At 42.9% G+C, this 22,383-nt stretch overlaps 2 protein-coding genes across 8 annotated transcripts; one reads left to right on the top strand and one right to left on the bottom strand.

Moving 5' to 3' along the window:
* The first annotated feature begins 685 nt into the window (after window positions 1–685).
* nab2 (NGFI-A binding protein 2 (EGR1 binding protein 2)) lies at window positions 686–11,126 on the top strand. Of its 5 annotated transcripts, none has more exons than XM_076268401.1 (7): window positions 686–1,389; window positions 2,149–3,082; window positions 4,069–4,238; window positions 5,710–5,761; window positions 6,203–6,323; window positions 8,086–8,271; window positions 9,749–11,126. In XM_076268401.1, exons 2-7 carry the CDS (start codon window positions 2,165–2,167, stop codon window positions 9,850–9,852), a joined length of 1,551 nt encoding a protein of 516 aa, XP_076124516.1. In that variant the 5' UTR covers window positions 686–1,389; window positions 2,149–2,164; the 3' UTR covers window positions 9,853–11,126. The 5 variants fall into 5 exon arrangements, with proteins under 5 accessions (XP_076124516.1, XP_076124520.1, XP_076124519.1 ...); XM_076268404.1 differs by having other exon boundaries at window positions 687–1,389; window positions 4,105–4,238; XM_076268403.1 differs by having other exon boundaries at window positions 687–1,389; window positions 9,752–11,126.
* A 373-nt stretch (window positions 11,127–11,499) lies between these two features.
* LOC143104365 (uncharacterized) lies at window positions 11,500–22,038 on the bottom strand. Of its 3 annotated transcripts, none has more exons than XM_076268408.1 (5): window positions 21,889–22,038; window positions 13,587–13,707; window positions 13,135–13,278; window positions 12,570–12,787; window positions 11,500–12,284 (listed from the first exon to the last, which is right to left on the bottom strand). In XM_076268408.1, the coding sequence occupies exons 2-5, from the start codon at window positions 13,696–13,698 to the stop codon at window positions 12,108–12,110; spliced, it is 651 nt and encodes a 216-aa protein (XP_076124523.1). In that variant the 5' UTR covers window positions 13,699–13,707; window positions 21,889–22,038; the 3' UTR covers window positions 11,500–12,107. The 3 variants fall into 3 exon arrangements, with proteins under 3 accessions (XP_076124523.1, XP_076124524.1, XP_076124525.1); XM_076268409.1 differs by having other exon boundaries at window positions 13,225–13,278; XM_076268410.1 differs by lacking the exon at window positions 13,587–13,707.
* Between the last annotated feature and the right edge of the window lie 345 nt (window positions 22,039–22,383).

Genomic DNA, 22,383 nt, shown 5'->3' with positions numbered 1-22,383 from the left:
AGACATTAAATCACTTAATATGAGGTTGTAGTAAAAGATTAAAAGCCCCCCCCCCCCCCCCCCCCAAATTACTTAACTGCAATTTAGTTATATTCCTACAAGATTGATCAAACCGGTAGGCTAAACTTGCAAAACCGGCTGGAAGGGTGCAGTTAGACATGAAACGCACTGCGTGACTGTTCGCCCACGTCTGACCCCAGAGTGCGAGGGCAACAGGCGAGACAATTGGTCTCTGTCTTCATTTAAAACATGAGCTGGCGGTGTAGCTACCAGCCGGTAGTTGTTCAAACCTAAATTAGACCCCAAAGCCTTCCACGGAATTCACTCTTATTTCAAAGTATAGTAATAGGATGCAACTAAAGAAGATAGGCCATTGCCATAGCAATTTTATTACAGGAGTTTGCATAGTCCTGATACACTGACGAGTCAACTCGTCGAAGCTGCACGCTGCCGCACATCACCTGGGAATCCCCTCAGTTCCATGTGCGTCACAGATATGTCCAAAACACTCGGAATACGCCTCCTTTAGCGGCTTTCCACCCGCCCCTCAGCGAATACTAACGCTTTGTCTGGTTTATTTTGTATTGTCTTGAATGATTAAAGATAGCCAAGAGAGATTATTTGGTAGGCTATTTGTCTCCTTTCTGTCGAGTGCGCACCAAACGTAAGTTAAGTCGGTCCACATGAATTTGTGGGCCTGCTCCTGTACACATAGGCTACATTACCACGACGGAAACAGACCACACAAATGGTTCATTAGCAAACACTGACCCTGTGAAAGCCCCTCTACGCCCACTCAAAAGTCACCTTTCTGTCGGGAGAGGACAGCGTATTTTTCGGTCAGATGGCGTGCCGCAATCCGCCCACAGCTTTCTTGCACCCACACAGCCAGCGAAAAAGGCTGTCATTAACAATACGCTATACTGGGGGGAGGACAACTGCCAGCGCGCGCAGGCTGAGGCTAGGCTGGAAGGTTAACATTTGGCTCTGAGAAAAATCGTTCGGTTAGTCGTTTGAAATTTGATCACAAAAGATATTTCTAACGAGGTCAAAAATGAGCGCAAAGGAATGAGCTAACTTTTACTCAGATGGATAACTGAAAGCAACATTTTTACCCTTCGCGTCTTCAGAATGAGAGGGAGCGAAATAGATTACTGACTGCACGGAATTCAAGAAAAACACTGGTGCCAATTCAGGAGCATGAACAGTGACAAGAAAAGTCATTTGGTTTTCATGTTTGTTGCAGAATAGTTGTTTGTTGCAGAAAAGTAACCGTTCTCTGTAACCGGCAAAACAATTCAAGGCTGAACGAAGACAGCTTGAGACTGAACCATATTGAACCATATTGTGCGCGGTTCTCAAGATTCTCAGCTACTGGACCTGGACGTGGTAAGGAGACAATCACTTCTTCATAGTCGTTTGAGTTTTAGCCTATGGTCAATTGAATAGCTTTTCTTTTAACTATTTAAAACACATGTTCATACACAAACACCGTTGTTTGGGCGCTTGGTAAATTATCTAAGAACAATCTTTGCTCCATAATGTGGCGAAATATGTTAAGTCTGACAGTGCAGCTCAACTTTTAAATAACTTTTTGTAAAATATTATGGCACGGCATGGAGCAACCATTGAGCGACTAACGTTGTTTACAGTAGCCTATTCTTTATTGCAGCATAGGTTCCATGAAACTTATCACTTAACATCCTTTGTCTTCAGTCAAACATGTTATATAGCCTGTGTATTATGCCTATAAAACAAGTGTTAAAAATAATGTAAAATCAGCAGAGCCGTCTCAGCACAGCTTTTGTTATTTTACATACATTATTGTAGTCTACAGGTAAAAACTCGTTCTGAATTCCTTACAGTGTAACCTAGTATTTCATTATTATGAAGGTTTTGTTACGAATTCTCCATTATGTGTTCAAGTAGAGATGTATATAGGCCTACACGTTTAGCATGGTCATTTTGTAAAATTGAATTCACATTTTTTAATGGTCTGTATTTATGTTTTCTTTGTGGAGAAAATGTCTTTGTCTTGTACCCCTATGTAGGCTATACTTAACCTGTCTGTGCAAACAATTCCTTGTATTGTTTGTGGAAGCCTACTTGGCAATCAGCCTGATTCTGATTGTGGTCTATCTCCCACAGACGTCTGAGTGGCACCATGTCAGTGCCGCGGACTCTGGGGGAGCTGCAGCTGTACCGCGTGCTGCAGCGCGCCAACCTGCTTGCATACTACGATACCTTCATCCAGCAGGGCGGCGATGACGTACAGCAGCTGTGTGAGGCCGGTGAGGAGGAGTTCCTGGAGATCATGGCGCTGGTGGGCATGGCAACCAAGCCCCTGCATGTGCGCCGGCTGCAGAAGGCCCTGCGCGACTGGGCGGCCAATCCGGCACACTTTAACCAGCCGTTGGCGTCCAGCCTGGCTCATGGTGGAGGGGGGATCCCACTCTTCAAGATTGACAGCGCAGGTGCTGGGGGCACGGGCAGCACTGGAGGCAGGAAGTCCATCAGCAACGGGCAGCCCGGGTCGCCGTGTGAGCGGGAGGAGAGGGGCACATGCCTCACACCTCTCAGAGACACAGGAAGTCCCAGAAGCCCCTGCTCCCAGGCCTCGCCCCTGCCCTCGGACACCCTCTACAGGGACAAACTCTCTCCCATGGATCCCCACTGGCTCAACCCCGAGGCGGACGAAGAGCAGCTCAGCCCTCCGCTGCCTACTCTGACCCTTCACCCCAGACCCGCCGGGGGTCCTCCGACCCCGCCTGCCCCTTCCTCATCCTCCTCTTCCTCCACCTCATCCACCTCATCCCCGTGGCCGGGCGGGGTGCTGGATGCAGAGATGGCACGGGCGGTGGGCGAGAGCGTTGACAGGCTGCTCAGGACGCTGCCCCGTGCTGACCCTGGGGAGGTGAAGACCTTGCTGAGGCTCAACAAGAAGATGGCGAAGACCGTGGGCCACATCTTCAACCCCGACCTGTCAGAGCAGAGCAAAGAGGAGGAGATACGCAAGTACAGCCTCATCTATGGCCGGTTTGACTCCAAGAGGAGAGAGGGCAAACAGCTCACACACCACGAGGTGAGGTCTCTCTTTGTGTGTGTGTGTGTGTTTTTGTGACAGTAACAAAACAGTTTTGGGCTTTTCCAAAAGAATGGCTTCTGTTTTTTTTACTACAAAGCACAAGGTGAGGATTGTGTGTGCTTGTGTTTGTGTCTGTTTACACCAGTTTTGGATACATTTTCATCATCTAAGATATTTGTCTGGGAACATTCTCAGGCAGAAATGCCACAGGATGTCTTGAGGAGTCAAAACTCTGGTCTTGTATTATCTTCATGCTGCAGCACTCATTCTGAGAAGCTTTGTCAGTTCAATTGATGATTCAAACATCATGATGTCAGAAAACTGTCAGGTCACATGACAGTGAAGGACAAGGCGGTGGTTTGACGTGACCAGAGGCGTTAGTGTGACATAGAGGAGATGTGTCTCAGGAAAACAATGACGAGTAAAACAAGGCCAGGGGAGGGCCAGGCACCCTCTGGCTTTCAAATGAACCTAGCGATGGTCCAGCTGTGGTCTAGCAGTGATTCAGGAGATCCAGTGTCAGGGGTTTAGGTTCGAGAGGGATAAAGCCCATCTATTAAGCCCAGCATTAACAACTGTCCACACTGCAAGCGATAAATAACTATTAAGACAATTGTAATAATATGAGCATCCACATGGGCCAACGATAAGGAAAGTCAATCAGAATATTCTTCTGATTCAGATATATCCTTTCCTTCTGATTCAGATATATCCTTCTGGTGGTTTACTTCATGACATTCCAGAGGTCTAAACACAGAGACAGCCTGAGTAATATTACAACAGTGTTGAAACATTGCTTTGTAATCATACTTTTGGAATTGTGTCGTTATTTTAGGTCTAAAAGTGATTTTCATGCCAGCAAAACGACACCTCACCTTTAAACAGCAGGAGAACGTGGTGTCCATCTTTCAGTGCAGTGGTTCAGTTGAAAGGAATGCAGTCAAAGTTACTAACCCATGACGTGGTGTAATCCTTCCACACAGCCACATTTCCTGATGTTTCCCTCCACTCTTGTCCAGATGATTATCAATGAGGCTGCTGCCCAGTTCTGTATCCGCGACAACGCGTTGTTGCTACGACGCGTGGAGCTCTTCTCATTGGCCAGACAGGTGGCGAGGGAATGTGCCTACACTACTTCACTCAAACACTCCAGGTGAGACACTCTCTCTTCTCTCTCCCTCTTCTTGAATGTCCACATTGTCTTCATTTTGTTGTAATGCTGAAAAAGCACATTTTGTGTTCTCTGATGTTTGGGTTAGCTGTTGAAAGTGCATGTAAATGATGAGAATGGGTGAAGGAATGCGTGAATAATTAACTTTTATCCCTAAGAAGACCCCACTGCAATATTGCTGGTTTATTTCGGAAACCCCACATCAAGAGGAAACTATGTCAATAATTAAAGAAAGATACATTTAGAGGAGTATTTTTCATCTTGGTAAAAACAATTATGTCTCCAAACACAACCTTTTTTTTGACAGTTTGTTGTTGGGCAGTTTTGTTTAAAATGCTAACTGAACTGAATGATCTTTCCGTTTTATATCAGTATTAGTCTTTTAGTTGAACTGTGATAGTGGTATGTCAAGGATATGAAATATTGCAGCTTCTGATGCTGTTTAAATGCAATTATTGATACCAAGATTTACAGTGTTAATCTCATGATGCCCAAAAAACACAACAGGTTAAGGGTTGATAAAATATAAAATAAATCAGTTATCGTCACCAAGCTTCTTCCAGTAACCAGTTGCTTTCTGACTGTGTATGGACAGTCCTATATTGTGACTCTTTAATGTGTAGGTTTACTGTCTTACCTGTGCTGATCTGTCAAAGCTGTAGTTACTGTGGGGTAGAAATATCTCAGGTGTTAACCTCACACACCGCAGTCTCTCTCTCACAACTTTGGTTTTTTAAAATAGTCACATAGGTTTTGTAAGAAATGGGTGGATATGCTACAGTCACCTTTCATACAAAGTAAAAACCACAATTCAGATCTGCAATTACCTGCGTCTGAGTTTATATTGGTTGCAGGCTTACAAGAGTCTTTATTAAGGAAAATATAATTATAGAATTATATTTAAGAAACAAGAGAGTTAGGGGGTTGAGCTTTTTACTACTTGTGTATATTGACAGTCATGACAGATAATAATAATGTTATAATGATCTTGATCGGAGTTAGGTTATGGTAAGCTTTTGAGGGTAGGGGGCTTTGGATGTTGGAAATCAATCTCTTCTCTTACATTTTTCACAGTTCCACTTCCTCTTAATCTTCTTCTTATATCTATCGTAGATTGTTCCTAAATCCCAATTATTTTCTATTTGTTTGTTTTATGGTTGGTACTAAGTCTATTAAAGTCTCTAAAACATAGATGTTATCAGTGCACGTCTGCATTGCATATTAAAACCCCCCGACTCATCCATCCACTATATATCTACATCCAACATCCGTGCTTCATTGTCCATCCAAAGTAATAGGCAGTGCCTTTCTCAGAGTAATACACCAAATCCTTTCTTTATTGGACCCAAATATGGTGTTTGTCCTGGAGCGAGGGCCAACATCCGAGGTGCTCTGAAGCTGCTCTTGGCCTCTGTCTGTCTGACTGAGTCATGCCATGCTGTTCCTCCTGCAGGACTAACTCGGACGACGGAGCCGTTCCGCTGCTCAAGAGAAACCGACAGGAGGTGTGTAAACTACACTGCAGAACCACACTCTGATACACAGATGGAAAGCTGGATCTTCTCTGTGTAACAAACTATCAGATAACTAACTACTTAAAAAGCCAAAGTGTGTCAGAATTCACTTTCATTTATTCACTCTTGCTAATGCTTGTGTGGAGGTGGAATTTACAATGACTTGTGATTTACAAGTGGTACTTGTAAGATATCCAAGCCAGATGCTAAAATGTAAACGCTGAAAATCTGTTAATATTGATCTCATTTGTATTTGTAATTCATTTTTGTCTTCATTTACGTTAACTATTTGAAAATAGTTAATAACACTGACAGGGTGAGTCATGAGGTGGCTGCAGTCACAGTTTATTACAACTGGTGTGGTGGAGTGGCCTCTTGAAGACCATTGAATCGAGTGAGTCAAATCTGATTTTAAACCTTGTCTACGCTCAGATGGAGTCAGACGTTTCCCTCAGGGGCATGGAGGGGCCAGAGGTCACATCCCATGGTGCCCTGCGGTCAGCAACGGACGAGGACAGCCTATCCAGTGAGAGTTTGGACAGTCTGACACAAGGTGCGTGGCACTGGAGTTTCTAGCCGTTTCATCCTGCGCTTTTACGGATGCACCTCTGTCTGGTATACTAGAGTTTGTGCAGAGGGTCAGTGTCAATGTAACCACATATCATCATCAAACATTCTGTGGCTTTTAACTGTAAAGATCACATATCACTTTCATCACTGACTGTCCTAAATGCACCACTCTGGTGAATTCTGATGCTCTGTTCAAAGCAAGATGTCTTAGCCATAATGTTGCTGGTACCATGATATGACAGACACCAAAATATTTCATGGTTTTTGTAAAAGTTTGGTTAGAAAACTGGACCTTTGTGTTACTTTTTAGACATTTGTGTAGAAAGAACAAAAGTGGGAACTAACACAAGTTATTATTCTAGAAAGTAACACAAGTGGAAAGTAACAGACGTTATTAGTCTAGCTCGGTAAATAGCAGGTAGCAAGCGTGCTTGTTAAAGCCTCAGTCAGAAGTAACCATTTCTCAGTGTTGATCTTATACACGTTTTGTAATGTCAAGGGTTATTATAGAAAGCCTAGCTCTTCCAAATGCCTGATTCATCTGATTTGTGTGAGGGTTATTGGAAAAATAAAAGTACCAATTTACCTAGTAGAAAGAACAGCAAGGTATTATTTTATTATATTATTAAGCTAATGTTAAATATATATACCTACTTACTATGCTGATCATGGACTACATGTTTAGCATTTTATGTTATCTAATTTTTGATGGGCTGATCCAAGTGACGAAATAATTAGTCAGTCCTCCACCTGTCAAGGAAACTCAGTTGGATTCACAGTTTTCAGTTTTCTATGTCCTATACCAGTATTGCCTTGTGAAATCATTCGCCTCTCTTTGGAGCCAGCACCTAGGCAGCTCATTTACAAATACAGTCCTATTGCAAGAGACTAATTGCTGTCAATAGCAGAGGCTTTCAGAGAATGTCATAGGTTTTGCCATTTCAAGGCTACTTTAGACATGTTCAGCTAAATAATAAATGAAAGCATCATCAGTAAACCTCCATGATATCTTGTCACATGTCCTTGTATGATGAATAATAAAGACTCTAGTCTCTGTTAGTATTCATGAGATAGGAACATGTGATGTAAAATGTTCAGTAACAAAAACAATATTGTAATGTCTTCCACTTAAATAGAGCCATCTGGGAGTTAGAAAGCAATGGACTCATAATTCATTAGAGCAGATTTAATAAATCTGTTATTTCCATTAGAGGATACTTGTCATCGGATCAGTAATGAGATGCTTACAACCATTTTAATTTCAGCCCATGTAATAACAATTAAGAATATTCAAAAGCGGATCCTAAGCACAATATGAATTTGTGTGTTGATAGATGAGATATTGCCTCTTTGCCTCTTATATGTTTTGTATGTCTGACTGAGCTCTTCACAGCAAGATATTATGGTTAGTGCTTTGACTCTTTGTTCAGTGAAGAGTTTCTAATGAAAGCAGAGGGGTTAGCTAAATGATATCTGCTGACGTGTGAGGACTATAATTCTTTAAGCAAAAGGATGGCAGTTTGGAAGAGAAACATGGGCGGACGTCACGTGTAGGGCTTAAAAAGCCAACTCAATATGATTTGCGTCAGATTGTTTGTTTAAACTTTGCTTAAGTTTCTATTGTTAAAACACAACCATTTATAGGCTGTTCGGATACAGTCTTACACCCCTTACATGCAGAGCTGTCAATCTGTGTCTCTGATTGGCTTGGAAACATGCCTGTCTAACCCTGTTTGTCCTGTCAGATGTCGGCCGTCAGTCCCACCCCTCCTCATCCCCCCGCCCACCCATCGACACCCCTTCACCCGCCACCTGGAGTCGCCAGCTCATTCAGCAAACGCTCATGGATGAGGGCCTGCGATTGGCTAGGATGATGTCACATGACCACGTGGGCAAGGGCAGCCTAGGGTCAGAGAGGAAGCAGACCGCAGGTGAATGCATGGACATGATGACCATACCAGAGAACCACACCACTGATTGATGTTGATGTACAGTAGCTGGGATTAGGCTTCTGAGCATCCATACAGAGTACAGTGACAAACCCCCAAACAAAGAGATATCAGCCTACTTCAGATGACTTCACTTGAATTACATCCGAAGCAGGCATAATTGCATGTTGCAAAAAAGTGAACGACACAAAGAGTGAACGATAGGGAATTATGAAAGAATGTAATAAAATGCAGACTGACTGCCTGCTTTGGCAATTAATCTAAGATGATAGCTGTCTTAGACTCTGATGTAACTCATGATAACTCAGGTAACTCTGATGTGACTCAGGAGGAGGTCAGTGTTTGGCAGTGTTTGCACCAGGCATTCTGTAGTGCTGCGCTCTCATCACAGACTTGATCCTGCTCAAGTGAAATTGCTGCCCTGTACCAGTCCTTCAGCCGGTAATGAAGAGTTATGGAGTTAGAAATGGTTTGGTTTGTCACCACAGGGTACAAGAGGAGGAGGAGAGAGAGAGAGAGAGAGATAGAGATAGAGAGAGAGGTATGTGGGGGTGGAAGGGGCCACAGGAAGTGGTGTGGGGGTGTTAAGTTGGAAGCCCCCCCCTCCCTCTGTCTGACGTCAGAGACCATAAAGACGTGGGTGGGGGGCGGAAGGGAGGGACGGGTGGATGGATGGATAGATGGATGGAGAGAGAGTGGGGGCGAACGAGTGGGAGGGAGCGAGAAGGGCGTTGCATTGACTCATAGAACGACAGAGTAAAAATAAAGCCGGTGGGCAGAGAAATGGAACAGTGCTCCCTTCCTCTTCTCTTTTCTCTCTCACTCTCTCCTACTTCAGACATGAAAGAGAGAAAAAAATGATCTCTGGAAAAAAATGCCCCCCCATCCCACTTCCGTCTGTGCCTCTCTCACACTTTCTTCCTCTCCCTCACACACGCTTCCCTGTATCACAGAGAACACTGCTAGTTTTTTTGTTTTAAGTGTGACATCCACTGTTAGTGTGCTTCCCATGTGTGGTTTCTCTGTCTCTCCATTACACTTACACACACACACACACACACACACACACACTCACACACACCTGACTGCTGGCGGGACTGACAAATGTTCCTAACTTTATTCTTCTTTATAACTTTGTTATATTTTCTTGTGAGAGCTTTTTTGTCTGTATTTCTTTCTTCTGATTCAGACCATTTAGTTTTAGTACAATTAATATGATTTGTATTCTAAGAATTGCAATTCCATACCCTAGATGTTGAATAACTGTTCTACTGTTCTTAGTTCAGGTCTCCAGAAACAGCTTCCCATTTAATTCCAATGGTTTAGTCCGCATAGTCCAGACAGGCTCTTCCATTTACTTTATGATTACATGTAAAGCTGGATGCAGGGCATCTATCATATGCACTTTACTCCAAAGAGGGCTTGTCATGAGAAGTTGCTAACCATCAGCCTTTCTCAGCAGAACTGGAGAGCAAGGCAGCAGAGAGGAAAGGCACTGCTGCCCCCTGCAGGAGTGGCAGCCCTGGCAGCAACCGAGAGGAATTGGACCGCAATGGCAAGTGAAGAGGAGTGAAGTGGGAGAGCGTCATTCAGAGCGCCATACAACTGTTCACAATCACTTCAGCTCCATGGTCACCTCACAGACTATCTGCCATCATTCCGCTCATCTCCCCCATGGAAACGAGCTAAAGACATACTGCCACTCCACTCAGGGTCCAAGGCTGCTGTTGCTGGTCAGGAGGGCATCCCCACCCACCCAGTCCAGGCTTCTGTTTTCACCAAGGCCAACCGTTCCACCCGTTCTGCAGTGGTCATGAATTCTCTGTGAATAGCATGTGATTCAGTCCCTCAAAACATCTCAAAATATTATAACACTAACCAGAAGGGTGCCATCATCATTTGTGCGACAGGGACGACAACGGCTGTAGTCCACCTTAAGTTTTTGACTTGCAATCTAAATAAGTGACCTGTTGAGAACATGATCTCTACTGGACAAAATGAATCAAATACGGCACCATCAAGTTGTCTTTTAACTGTTTAACTACTCAAATGCAAGCTGGTACTTTTCTATCCGTGCCTATACTGTTCTACGTACACCTAACTGGCCCCTCTTCTGTACTTCAGTGTTAAGTTGGACTGCACACACATGCTTCTGTTTCAGTCTTTCATCACCTTCCTCTATTGAAAGCTTCAAACAGGTCTGTTCGTAAAGCTTTTGTTGCCTGGAGTTCTATCATTTCTGTTGTTGGACATTCCTTACCTGCTAACTCTCTTCACACCGGGTTACCCCTGAAGACTTTTGAACAATGTTTCACATTACATCTGTATTTTCAGTGAAATATGAAGACCGTTGGTGCTATAATTCCTCTCTTTTCTGGTCCTTAGTAAGTGATGATACTGATGGGATTTAGTCTGGTCATGTTTGAGTGTGTGGCATTAATCTGTTTCCTTAATAAACCGTAACCAACTGGATTTGGGAAGGCAGCTGTATTGAAATTATGTGTGATAAATATATAATTCCAAATGCTGAGAAAAGAACTGGGTCTTTCAAACACTAATTTTTAGCAATCATAGCTCATGAATTGAGGTACTTGGGCACATTTCAAACCAAGCCTAAACCTTTAACAGCATGTCCTGCCTGTGTGTGGATGAAAAGAAACTTAAGTGTAAGTGCATAGATTATCACTTGACTAGATTTGTGTGTAGTTAAGGAATTGGTATGCCAGAATGATGTATGCTCCTCTACTCTGCCTTGCCAGCATCTGTGCTTATTTTGTGTTCAGTAAAACAGCAGATTATTTATTTTGTTAATCATCAATAAATATTTTATTGTTTAACTATCTTGTCACAGCCTTCATCACCTTGAAAAGAAAAACTCAAAATAGAACCAGGAATTCTAATGACCATTTCAACGAAGGAATATAGCGCATACACACACACACACACAAATTAAGGCTCCACAGTCTCAAGGAGTGACTTCCGTTTGAGTTAGAAACAGCCAATCTGGCCAGAGGATACCAGTGAGTCAGCTGATTGTCTCTGATGTCATCAGTGCTCTCCCAGCTAGTCTGCGTGCATGTCATTGGCCAAACCAAGAAAAGAAGGAGCTAAATATAGCCTCTGCTTCAAGCCCAGTGGTCCCATATAGATGTACACTTAAAATCCATTTTTTGTCAACATCACTGATTAATAAGCAATGATTACTGACAATAGGTTGTAGGTAGGATTTATGTGACACTTAAAATGTTTACAAAGTGATGTATGATAAAAAAAAAAAATTCATTCATGGGAATAAAACTTAAAATGGCAATAAAAAATGTGTCAGTAAGAGAAAACAACATTAGTAATTTAAAATAATTTTCGAAATAAAATGGTACATTTAATGATTATTCAAAAGATTTACCTGAGAGGCAGGCATTATCAAAGCAATCCTACATAGTCATCTTAATAAGGGGGTTTTTGCATAATTTTCCACATGTGTCTACGCCTGCCATCTAGTGGTGACAGTTCACAGAGCAGCAGGGTCCTGTACACATATTACACAGATGAATGGACTCACATTGTTCTTACTTGCATCCTTGAACTCTTGCACGCACCTTGAAGTGCGCTCTTTTATGACAAAGTAGAAGAGTGTACTACAGTCTAAAGCTTTGGTGCTTCCAACCACTTAAATCCTTACAAACACCTTTGTCACAATGTCAACTACTCTACAAAGTTATGTGTGTACAGTTCAAGTTGCACTTAAAGGACTTTTAGATCACAAGCTGAAGTACTGTTACAAACATTGACAACGTGGTGAAAAAAAAAAAACCTGTCCATCAGGTGATGTGAGAGGTGAGGTGACGCAGGAATTCCCCGCGTGTGGTGGTGTGTCCGGGAAACACAGCTTGGCAGAACTCGCACACCTGCGACTCCACTGTCACCCTCGACATGACACGCCCCCCCGTCAGGCTCATCCACTCACTGTTCAGAAATGAGCTGGACGACCACGGCCTCTGAAGAGTGGAGAGAGAGAGAGGGCAGGAGGGAGGGAGGGAGGGAGAGAAGGCAGGAGAGGGAGAGAGAGTCTATTAGACTGATGACTAAACAGACAAATAAAATGAATACGGTATTAGGGACAAAGACAACAACCAAAACTCTCCTGCTGCTGCTGCTCCTGAGAGTGTTTTCACTTCACTTTTGAGGGTTTTTTTTTTAGCAAACATGTGCGTCTAAAGTGACTGACATGATTAATGTCCAGTAAGAGTGAGCGCAAATGAGTGCTGTGTGATTATTGGTACCCGTGCTCTGGCAGGGTTGTTCTCAGCCCACTGCTGCTCAGCCCGTTTTAAGTCACCAATGATGCTAGGGGGCGCTCTCGAAGGAATGACCCCAGGAGAGGTCGAGGGCCCCTCGAGGCCAGCCACGGCACCCGCCCCCAGAGAAGCTTGATGTTGGGGACAAGCCAGGTGGAGCTGGTCCATTCCTGACGTCAGCAAGTCTGCGGTCATGCCGCCCCCTGTGACAATAACACATAAGCATCAGCATGAGTAAATGGTTTTAATATGACAAAAACGAAAAAAAAGTGTACCTCGGTTCTTGAGTTGATCAATTAAGAAAACTATGAGGTATCAGAAAATTACACTACTTTATTACTATGTTCCAGAATAAGAACACGTTAATATTGGAACCACCTTTAGTAGATCAGGCTAAAGAAACTAAAGTCAAAGTTTTGTGCTCCAGCTCGGCCTCCTGGTGTAAGCCTGATTTACTTTCAGTCCAAGTTATTTCAACAAAAACGTCAATCGTTTTTATAGCATCGAACACAATTTTAAACCGGGATACATTCAGTGACCGTATTCACACCTCCACGGGTTGTGTTAGTTTCAGCAGACTGATCCAGAGGTCTACGAAGCAACAATTCATGGGCATCTGAGCAGAAGTTGATCAGATCACCTTGTGAACACTGGGCTGGCATGGACACCAGGTTGTCTGAGTCCCCATTGCCACCTGGGAATAGAAGCAAAATTCCCACAATTGAAATGTTTCCAGATGTTGAATGAGGACCCACAACTGTTCAGTGGAGTTTTATACAACGACAAAAATGTCCTTCAAATGGTAACCAGTTCCCCACTGTCATACACCAAAAGTAGTACCAGTATTGTTTATTTTTGCATAATTCCCCACATTTAAGCATGTTCAAATATGGGGGACCTTAATTGGCTTCATAATTCTGTAGTGTCATAAGGGTACAATATGGCTCTTTAGCAATAATGTTGAATTAGGCCTCATGCCTCTGACTAGGAACACAAGTGCACCTTGCTGATTATTGAGGACTTCTGTGAGGTGCTGGAGCATGGCGGCCTGTTTGAAACAGATGGATCGCAGCCGCAGGAACTCCTGGTAGAGAGCCGTGTAGGCATCCTCCATCTTACCCCCCTACAGGACAAAGACAGAGAACATACGGTATCTCAGTCTGCATCCACCCATCAACCGCCAAGGAAGGTGTACCCTTTTCATACGAGGACTTTGACTAGGGTTCAACCCTGTTGAGGAGTGAATTATTTTCCTGGGGGCGTATTACAGAAACTTCCTAACTCAAAAATCCTATCTTATCTGTTTGGTAACTACGGTAACAAGGGTTAGGATCGGATTTAGGAAAAAAGTAATTACAGAACGGCCGATCCTAAAGTCAGTTTCTTATCTTAACTCCAGATATAGTCCAGTGGACAGAAAGGTGAACCCGGAAATGTTGAGTACACCAAAGTTTTATGATGGAAATATATAGTATGGGTTCCCAGCATGCAAAAACTGCCGGATGCGAATTTGCATATGTTGGGCAATTTGTGTAATTGAGCTAATTAGCATAAATTAGCATAATCACCTATATTGATCATATTATAAGAGCTGCTTGGCCAAAATGGACCATGTTAGTATGTTTTTAGGGGTTACTGGAGATGCTGAGTCCATATCTGAAATCACTATTTAAACTTGGTTTGGTCACGTTTTTACTCTCATTAAGCTGATTTTGCTGAGTTTTTGGGGGCGATTTTTGGAGGATAAAAATGTTCAGTGTTTAGGAATAATTTGGATCCTCAAGTTATTTCTGAATTCCACAATCATTTTGGAAATAGCTATTCACTGGCCCTCTGCTGTGACTCACAACTGAGTAACAAAGGGAAGAACTAGCCTCTACTACTCCTCACTGTCCTCATCCGTTGTCCTGTCGCCATCTTCTCCAGACTCTTCATCCCTGTCCTTCTGCTGTTTTTGCTGTGTAAATATATTGCCACATGTAACATCACTGCCTTTGCAGAAACAATAATTAGTACAGGCCATGCCTGCAGCTGCACAGCTGCACTTTCCAGATACATGTATACACAGGAGCAACAGGACTTGAATCGAGGGTGGGCAAGTTCCTCTCCTTTCTTCATACCTGTCTTCTAACTCCCTCCAAACGTGGTTATATCCACAGCCGGTGGATCAGGACGGTCTGCTGCTTTCCAAAGCAGCACCTGTAGATGGGCACGTTTTCCATGGAGGAGCAAGTTGCGTTCTGTAGGAGGCGGTGTCTTCAGTGCTGGAGGAGCCGGGAGTGGGAGACCTTACCGCCAGGGATGAATTACTGCACGGGCCTACCGGGCCTGGCCCAGGGGCCCAAGGGGTCAGGGAGACCTGAAGTCCAAGCCTTTGCATGAAATCATTACCTCAATATCAACACATCAAGATGTAGGCTATGAATCTGATTGAATTTAGTATTGGCCATCCCCAAAATGCACCAATACAGGAAATCACATCAAACAAATTAAAACATTTCTGAGGAAGGACCTCCAAACGCCCCTTCCACATATGCGACAATTAATGGGGGGCCCTTAATACATCTGGGCCCAGGGGCCCGAAAGTTCATAATCCATCCATGCTCACCGCTAGGTGGAGGCCCAAGCAAAAGGATCCGAAGAGAACCCTTGTAAGGGGTACTAAAAAGCTTACAGAGGCCTTCAGTAGAAGCCGCAGGAGGAGACCAGCCGTCGCCTGAGCCTAGCTACAGGAGAAATGCTTGCCTGAAGAGCGTTTTGATGCAGTGGCCACGGCAGGAGAAGGACTTCACGGGACTGGGAGAGCGGTCTGAGGAAGCGGCCTTGGAAAATAAGGTAGTGGCGCTGGCCTGGGCGCTGACTTCACCGAGAGAAGACCTTGAGCCCCTGCCCCCGCCGGACAGCTTTAGGCTGGAGTTGGCGGTGGCCCTGGCTGTGGAGCAGAGCAGAGGTGGAGCGGCAATGAGGTGGTGCCTTGAGGATGGACGGTTGGCGGAGCCTGTTCGAATCGGCCTGTTCGCTGGTGCTCTTTAGAAAAATAAGGGGGGGAAAAGTTGTTGAAATCCGATTGCACGAGCAAGAGAGGTCTAGGCCTTGGCGCGATCGTGGTGGTGTGGAGTGGCCGGAACAGCAGAGGACAGCTCTGCGACAAGGCAGCAGAGGAGGGACGCCAACGTCGGTAGCTGTGCGCAGCATGGTCCGGCTGCGATGGAACTGGAGTCTGCTGCCCCGACTGGCGAGACGACGGAGTGGAGCATCGGAGGTGCAGTGCCAGTTACGGTGCTCAGCGCCGGGGAGTCTGTGGCAGTGGAGGCTAGCCCCCGCCAGGTGTTGGAGGAACGTTGCGGTGGTGCACACTGCGAAAGTGCGACCTGAGGGCGTTCTCTGAAAGGAGCTGGGGACAAGAGGCGACAGACCAGGTGACTGCTAGCACGCCCCGCATTGGGCCGCTGGTGGTTGTGGTTCCCCAGGGTGAGTAGGGCTCTTGCGGTGTGTGCACCCCACCTGCTGTGTGGCAGTGCCAGAGACTAAATGCTTGACTGAATGTGGGAACGCCCGCGCCGAGGATGGCAATGGCTTGTTGGGGGAGCTGTGCAACGTCAGCGTGCTGGACTGTGCTTGAGATTCCCACGATGTTTCGCGCTGGGGATTCTGGGAGAACTGAATGATCATCTCAATACCTATGTTTCCCAAAAGGCTTGTCCCAAGGAGAACAGTATTACCTTAAACACACATGAGGAAACTGAACAGTCCAATCAGTAGACTAGGATAAGCTAGCCAACTATGCTACTTTGTTTACAATATTTCCAGGCTTCAACCAGACAGCTGAATGTGGTAGAGTTGTAATAGAAATAGTAGGCCTAAGCTATAGGCTAATCTGCATAAAGTGTGCTGTCATAAATATCAGACATTCAGTATTCTCTCTTTTTATATCAGGATATAAAATAATACAGATATATTACATTGTAATCCTCTGGTACTCTAAGGTAGGCTATTGAAATGTCTAGCCCCCCCTCCAAAAATAGAAAAATCGAGGTTCGTATCAAACCGTGGGTCAAAAATCGTGATACGAATCGAATTGTTAGGTTGGTGTATCGTTACAGCCCTACTGTATATCGCTACAGCACTATCCTCCAAAAATCTGTCTAAATTGTACCAAAAAACTCAGCAAAATCAGCTTAATGATAGTAAAATGTGACCAAACCAAGTTTAAATAGTGATTTTGAATCTTGAAAATGTCAGATATGGACTCAGCATTTCCAGTAACCCCTAAAAACATACATTGTCCATTTTGGCCAAGCAGCTCTTATAATATGATCAATATATTATGCTAATTTATGCTAATTAGCTCAATTACACAAATTGCCCAACATATGCAAATTAGCATCCGGCAGTTTCTGCATGCTGGGAACTCATACTATATATTTCCATCATAAAACTTTGGTGTACTCAACATTTCCGGGTCCACAATGGGGCTCTATGGGCTGTCCACCGGACTAATAGGAAATGTGTATTACAGAAATATCCTAAGTTACCAAAATCCTAAATAAACTGTCCTAACTTTAGGATGACCCATCAGCTCTCCTAACTGTCAAATTACTGTTAGCTGCTAGCTACAAATAAGCGAGATGGCAGCTCTTTTGTTACATGTAGCGCAGGTACTGTCTGTATAAATCGTCTTGTAAATAAACTACCAGTGCTTTTTCAAAGTTCACAATGTCTCGTTTTAAATGTCAAGGCCCTCGGAAGTCTAACAATGAAGTATGGAGCTACTTTGAGACTCGTAAATGGTGTAAAACAGTGATTTATTTGCATGGCTAGGCGGATAACTAGCGCCCGATTTCTGAGTGCAGGGGACAAGCCGAGATGAGCTAGACATACTTTCACACTCGGTATCATGTTTCAACACACTTTAGGTCAATATCACACCGGAATTCTCCTTTAACAGAGGTGGCAAAAGCCATTGGTGGATTAGCGCGACGTTACATCAAGTTTCCAACGAGTAATGAACTCCACATTGAATTATTATTATGATAGCTGCTAGCTGTCAGTTGTGAAGTGAGGTGATCCAACAACAAGTTTCATCTGTTGCTAAGTAACAGACATAAAAGCTGAACGTCGATGCTAGATCGCCTACTTAGGATATCTTAACCTAAATTAAGATAGGATTTTTCTCAATTTGGTATTACAGAAACATATCCTATCTTAATTTAGGAATCCTATCTTATCTCAAGTTAAGATATCCTAAGTAGGCGATCTAGCATCGACGTTCAGCTTTTATGTCTGTTACTTAGCAACTGTTGGATCACCTCACTTCACAACTAGCAGCTATCATAATAATAATTCAATGTGGAGTTCATTACCCGTTGGAAACTTGATGTAACCTAGCGCTAATCCACCAATGGCTTTTGCCACCTCTGTTAAAGGAGAATTCCGGTGTGGTATTGACCTAAAGTGTGTTGAAACATGATACCGAGTGTGAACGTATGTCTAGCTCATCTCGGCTTGTCCCCTGCACTCATAAATCGGGCGCTAGTTATCCGCCTAGCCATGCAAATAAATCACTGTTTAACACCATTTACGAGTCTCAAAGTAGCTCCATACTTCATTGTTAGACTTCCGAGGGCCTTGACATTTAAAACGAGACATTGTGAACTTTGAAAAAGCACTGGTAGTTTATTTACAAGACGATTTATACAGACAGTACCTGCGCTACATGTAAAAAAAGAGCTGCCATCTCGCTTATTTGTAACAGTAATTTGACAGTTAGGAGAGCTGATGGGTCATCCTAAAGTTAGGACAGTTTATTTAGGATTTTGGTAACTTAGGATATTTCTGTAATACACATTTCCTATCTGGAGTTAAGATAAGAAACTGACTTTATGATCGGCCGTTCTGTAATGACTTTTTTCCTAAATCCGATCCTAACCCTTGTTACCGTAGTTACCAAACAGATAAGATAGGATTTTCGAGTTAGGAAGTTTCTGTAATACGCCCCCAGGTTCCTTATAGAATGCTACGCAAACGACCTATAGTTTCAGTGTTCTATAGTCAGTCGATGGGAAAATCCAGAGCCCCAGAGTTTTATCTACAAGGCTCTGGGAAAATCCATACGGGAAAATCTCTGAGGGTAATTGTTGCATCATAGTGTGGAACTCTCGGTTCGAGAACATTCTAATCACATATTTGTGACGTAGGCCTACTCCTCAACCCAGGTTAAGGGTGTAAGTTAGTACACAAAATTCACCGAATTCTTAAATCACGGTTCGGTTAACTTTTGGTACAGTAAGTAGGTACTGCTAACCTAAAATTCACTGACAATATTGCCAATGTGCAAAAGGAATAGTATTTTGAAAAGGTGTCAAATGTTTTTGACATTAATTAACTAAACTGACATGGTCCACCTCTTAATTTATTTGTGTGGGAACTCGAATTCAAAACATGGTCCACAAGCAAAAAAGCCTTCTGTTGATTACTGTTAAAGATTGCATTAGGTACATTCAGTATACTTCTGTATTGAACCTAACGCCCTGTACCTAAACGGTTTGGTATGAATATGTGTACCTTTACACCCCTACTGGTTGTTTTCCTGTCTGAAAGGGTTAACCAGAGTTGTTTAGCCCTGTTTCGCAGGACATGGATCTGACCAGGGTCAATTTCAGTGTGAATGGCATGCCCCGGATTGCTAGAAAATGGGACATGAATGGCAAAATAGGGTGTCAAAGATTCATGATGGAGAATTTACACTTCTATTGAATGTTATTGGTGCAACAGAACTTCTGACTAGTATTTTTGGAACTTCTATAATTGCTTAAAACAGATGGACTATATTGAAATTTTAGTGGCTGACCAGTCTTTTTCGCTCAGGGCATCTATTTGAGCAAAACTACCAGAATGTAATGAGAGACAATAATGGATGAACAGCTGTACTTGACAGCAGCAACCACATGTCACATGGTTCTGACACGAACATGTCATCGCAATAATCATATTATTTAAGCACCATGTCCTTGACCAAAATAGTTGCCAGAGTGAAGTACAAAAAATTGTAGTTCTTTCGTTATCAAAAAGTGTTTAGCAAATACTTTGCCTTGATAATTCTAATAAATGTACGTACAGAAAGACATCAGATTTACACAAAATGCCAAATTACCAAGTGTCACATTTGTACTTTTCAGGGACAGTCTACAACCCTGTTACCAAATTGGGAGTGGGATGCGTTATGTAATAATCTGCAAATTTCGTAAACCCATACACAGAAAGTACAGACAACATATGTGAAAAATTACCAGTTTTATTATTTCATGGAAAATATAGGCTACGCTAATTTTGCCAGCAACACATCTCAAAAAAGGTGGGATGGGAGCACCAACAGGCTGGAAAAGTATGTGTATGTATGAAAACACAAGGAGGAACGTTTCACAAATAATTAGGCTAACTGCCACCATGTTTGGGTATAAAAAGAACATTTCAGAGGGCATCTCAGAAGTAAAGATGGCAAAGTATTCATCACTCTGTGAAAACTTGTGGGCAAATAATGAAACACAATTAATAATAATGCTCCTCAACAAGAAATTGCAAAGAATTTTGGGATTTCATCACCCATTGCATAATTTAAATATTCTGAGAATCCAGAGAAATCTTTGTCAAGAACGGACAGGGCTAAAAAAACTATATTGGATGGTCATGATCATTGGGGCGTCAGGTGGCACTGCATTAAAATAGTCCTGTTTCTGTAAAGAAAATCATTGCATGGGCTCACAAAAATGTCAGATAACCATTAGGCTACCTATGAACACAGTTTGACGAAGAAACCGTATTTAGGCATGATCCAGAAATGCCTCCACCTGGGCCTAAGAGGTGCTTTAGTGCCAATAGAGTGGACATCTTGGAAAGGCACAAAATATGCTGCCATCCAGGCAAGAAAGACCTTGAATATTCCAGGAAACAAAACTGCTGTACAACAATATGGCTCCAGAGCAGAAGAGTCCAGGTGCTAAAATGACCTGTCTGCAGTCCAGACCCTTTCACACTGGGTACATCATGGAATGAAAAACATAATTAAGAAGACCCCAGACTGTTGATTGGCTGAAATATTGTATTAGGCAACATATTTCATTCTCAAAATTCCTGTAACTGGTCCCTCAGTTCCCAAACATAGAACTGTTGTTAAAAGAACAGATGAAGCAACACAGTGGTAAACATGCCCCTGTCCCAACTTTTTTGAGAGGTGTTGCATTTTCCCCATAGAACAATAGAATAGGGTTTACATGATTTGCAAATTATTGCATTTTGTTTTCATTTACATTTTACACAGTGTCCACACTTTTTCCAAAACAGGTTTGTAGTGAAAGGCAGTAGGAGCAAACCCTACTTTTGCTGGTGGTGTGTCACCCACCTACAGTCCCGCGTGACTTGCCTACTCTCCCACGCCACTATCCTGTGCTACTCACATACTTGTGACACTGTCCCGTGCCACTTGCTTACTATCCTGTGGCACTTGCCAACTATACCAACCCTAACTCTAATCCTAACCCATGGGACAGTTGGCACGGCATAGTAGATAAGTGGTACAAGACAATTGGAGAGTGGCGCGGGACAGTAGGCAAGTGGCCTACAGTTTTTGCTCCTACTGCTACTGTTTGTAGTTAATGTTAACCAATTCATTTGTAGGGGAGTTCTGAGCACTGGTCTATTTGGAACTCATTTTTTGTATATATATATATATACATATATATATATATATATATATATATATAGAGAGAGAGAGAGAGAGAGAGAGAGATAGATAGATATATATATAGAGAGAGAATATGCATATTTCAAACGAAATCCAAAACTTCATGTGGTTTGCCTGCCTAACTGCAGCTGTGTAACTACCCATGGGTGGCACTGATTCCTTAAGCAGCTGAACTTTCATAACAGCTGCAATGTTTCAAAACGGATACAAGCCATAAAAAGAGGCCTAAAAAGAGAACCAAGAGCAGTAGCCTACTTCTATACTATATGAGGGAAGTCTGTGGCAGCAGATGTGATGTTTTGGGAAGTTGAATCAGTCTATGGATACCACCTATCAACTCTTTTCTAGTTCCTATAATCTACTGTGTTGATTACAATGTATTTGCAGTTTATAGTATTTACACTGTTACTTCAATGGGTTCAAATCTACGACATATATTTGATGACTGATGATTTGCCTTCCAAGTTTACCTAGTTTACAAAATACAACGCTAAACATGCCAACAACTAAACATAATTTCAAATGTAACAAAACAGTGCAGTGAACTGGGTAACGTTAGCCTACCTCACAATCAGAACTCCCTTCTACCGATGTTTAGTAGCCTTCATGTAAGCAAACTACTATTCATAACAAAGAATGTTCTTCCATTTCTCTACACGACATGCGTGCTCAAAAAGTCCAGCAGTGTCAAAAGTTTACTTTAGCATAGAATCACATCAAAGATTGTTAAGGCGGAGCAATCTTTGATCACATGACGAAGAGGAAGTGATGACGTAGCTAGTAACGCGGGGAAAAAATAGAAATAGGTTTTCAGAACATTTCAAATAAGCCAGTTGAAAGTCTATCTTTTAAAACCTATATACCTTAAATCCTAATTTTTTAGTCACTTTGGGCAAAAGTGTCTGCTAAATGTAGGCCTAAATGTTATCACTATATTATCCTGCCCCTTTACAGTCTATGATCCTGCCCAGCGTTTCAGTATCCACTCAGATATTTAGTAGGTAGATTGAGGTTAATGTTATCAGTATTTTCATGTTGTTTAAACTTTAGTGTAAAGAT

This window comes from Alosa pseudoharengus, unplaced genomic scaffold, assembly GCF_046254945.1.
Source record: "Alosa pseudoharengus isolate Yale_2024_CS ecotype anadromous, Long Island Sound unplaced genomic scaffold, YU_APseudo_1.1 YU_APseudo_1.1_scf_5, whole genome shotgun sequence".
NCBI classification, from domain to species: Eukaryota; Metazoa; Chordata; class Actinopteri; order Clupeiformes; family Clupeidae; genus Alosa; species Alosa pseudoharengus.
The sequence above is the reverse complement of the archived record's forward strand: the minus strand, read 5'-3'. Positions and strand labels throughout refer to the sequence as shown.

What these genes read in the sequence shown, in the direction of transcription:
- LOC143104365 (XM_076268408.1), bottom strand. Translation starts at nt 13,698, where the DNA reads ATGGAGGATGCCTACACGGCTCTCTACCAGGAGTTCCTGCGGCTGCGA. An exon ending in AGTCCTCAATAATCAGCAAG is followed by an intron (nt 13,279 to 13,586) that starts GTGCACTTGTGT and finishes TTCTATTCCCAG; the next exon opens with GTGGCAATGGGGACTCAGAC. An exon ending in ACAACCCTGCCAGAGCACGG is followed by an intron (nt 12,285 to 12,569) that starts GTACCAATAATC and finishes TCCACTCTTCAG; the next exon opens with AGGCCGTGGTCGTCCAGCTC.
- nab2 (XM_076268401.1), top strand. Translation starts at nt 2,165, where the DNA reads ATGTCAGTGCCGCGGACTCTGGGGGAGCTGCAGCTGTACCGCGTGCTG. An exon ending in AACAGCTCACACACCACGAG is followed by an intron (nt 3,083 to 4,068) that starts GTGAGGTCTCTC and finishes CCTTCCACACAG; the next exon opens with CCACATTTCCTGATGTTTCC. An exon ending in TTTGGACAGTCTGACACAAG is followed by an intron (nt 6,324 to 8,085) that starts GTGCGTGGCACT and finishes TTGTCCTGTCAG; the next exon opens with ATGTCGGCCGTCAGTCCCAC.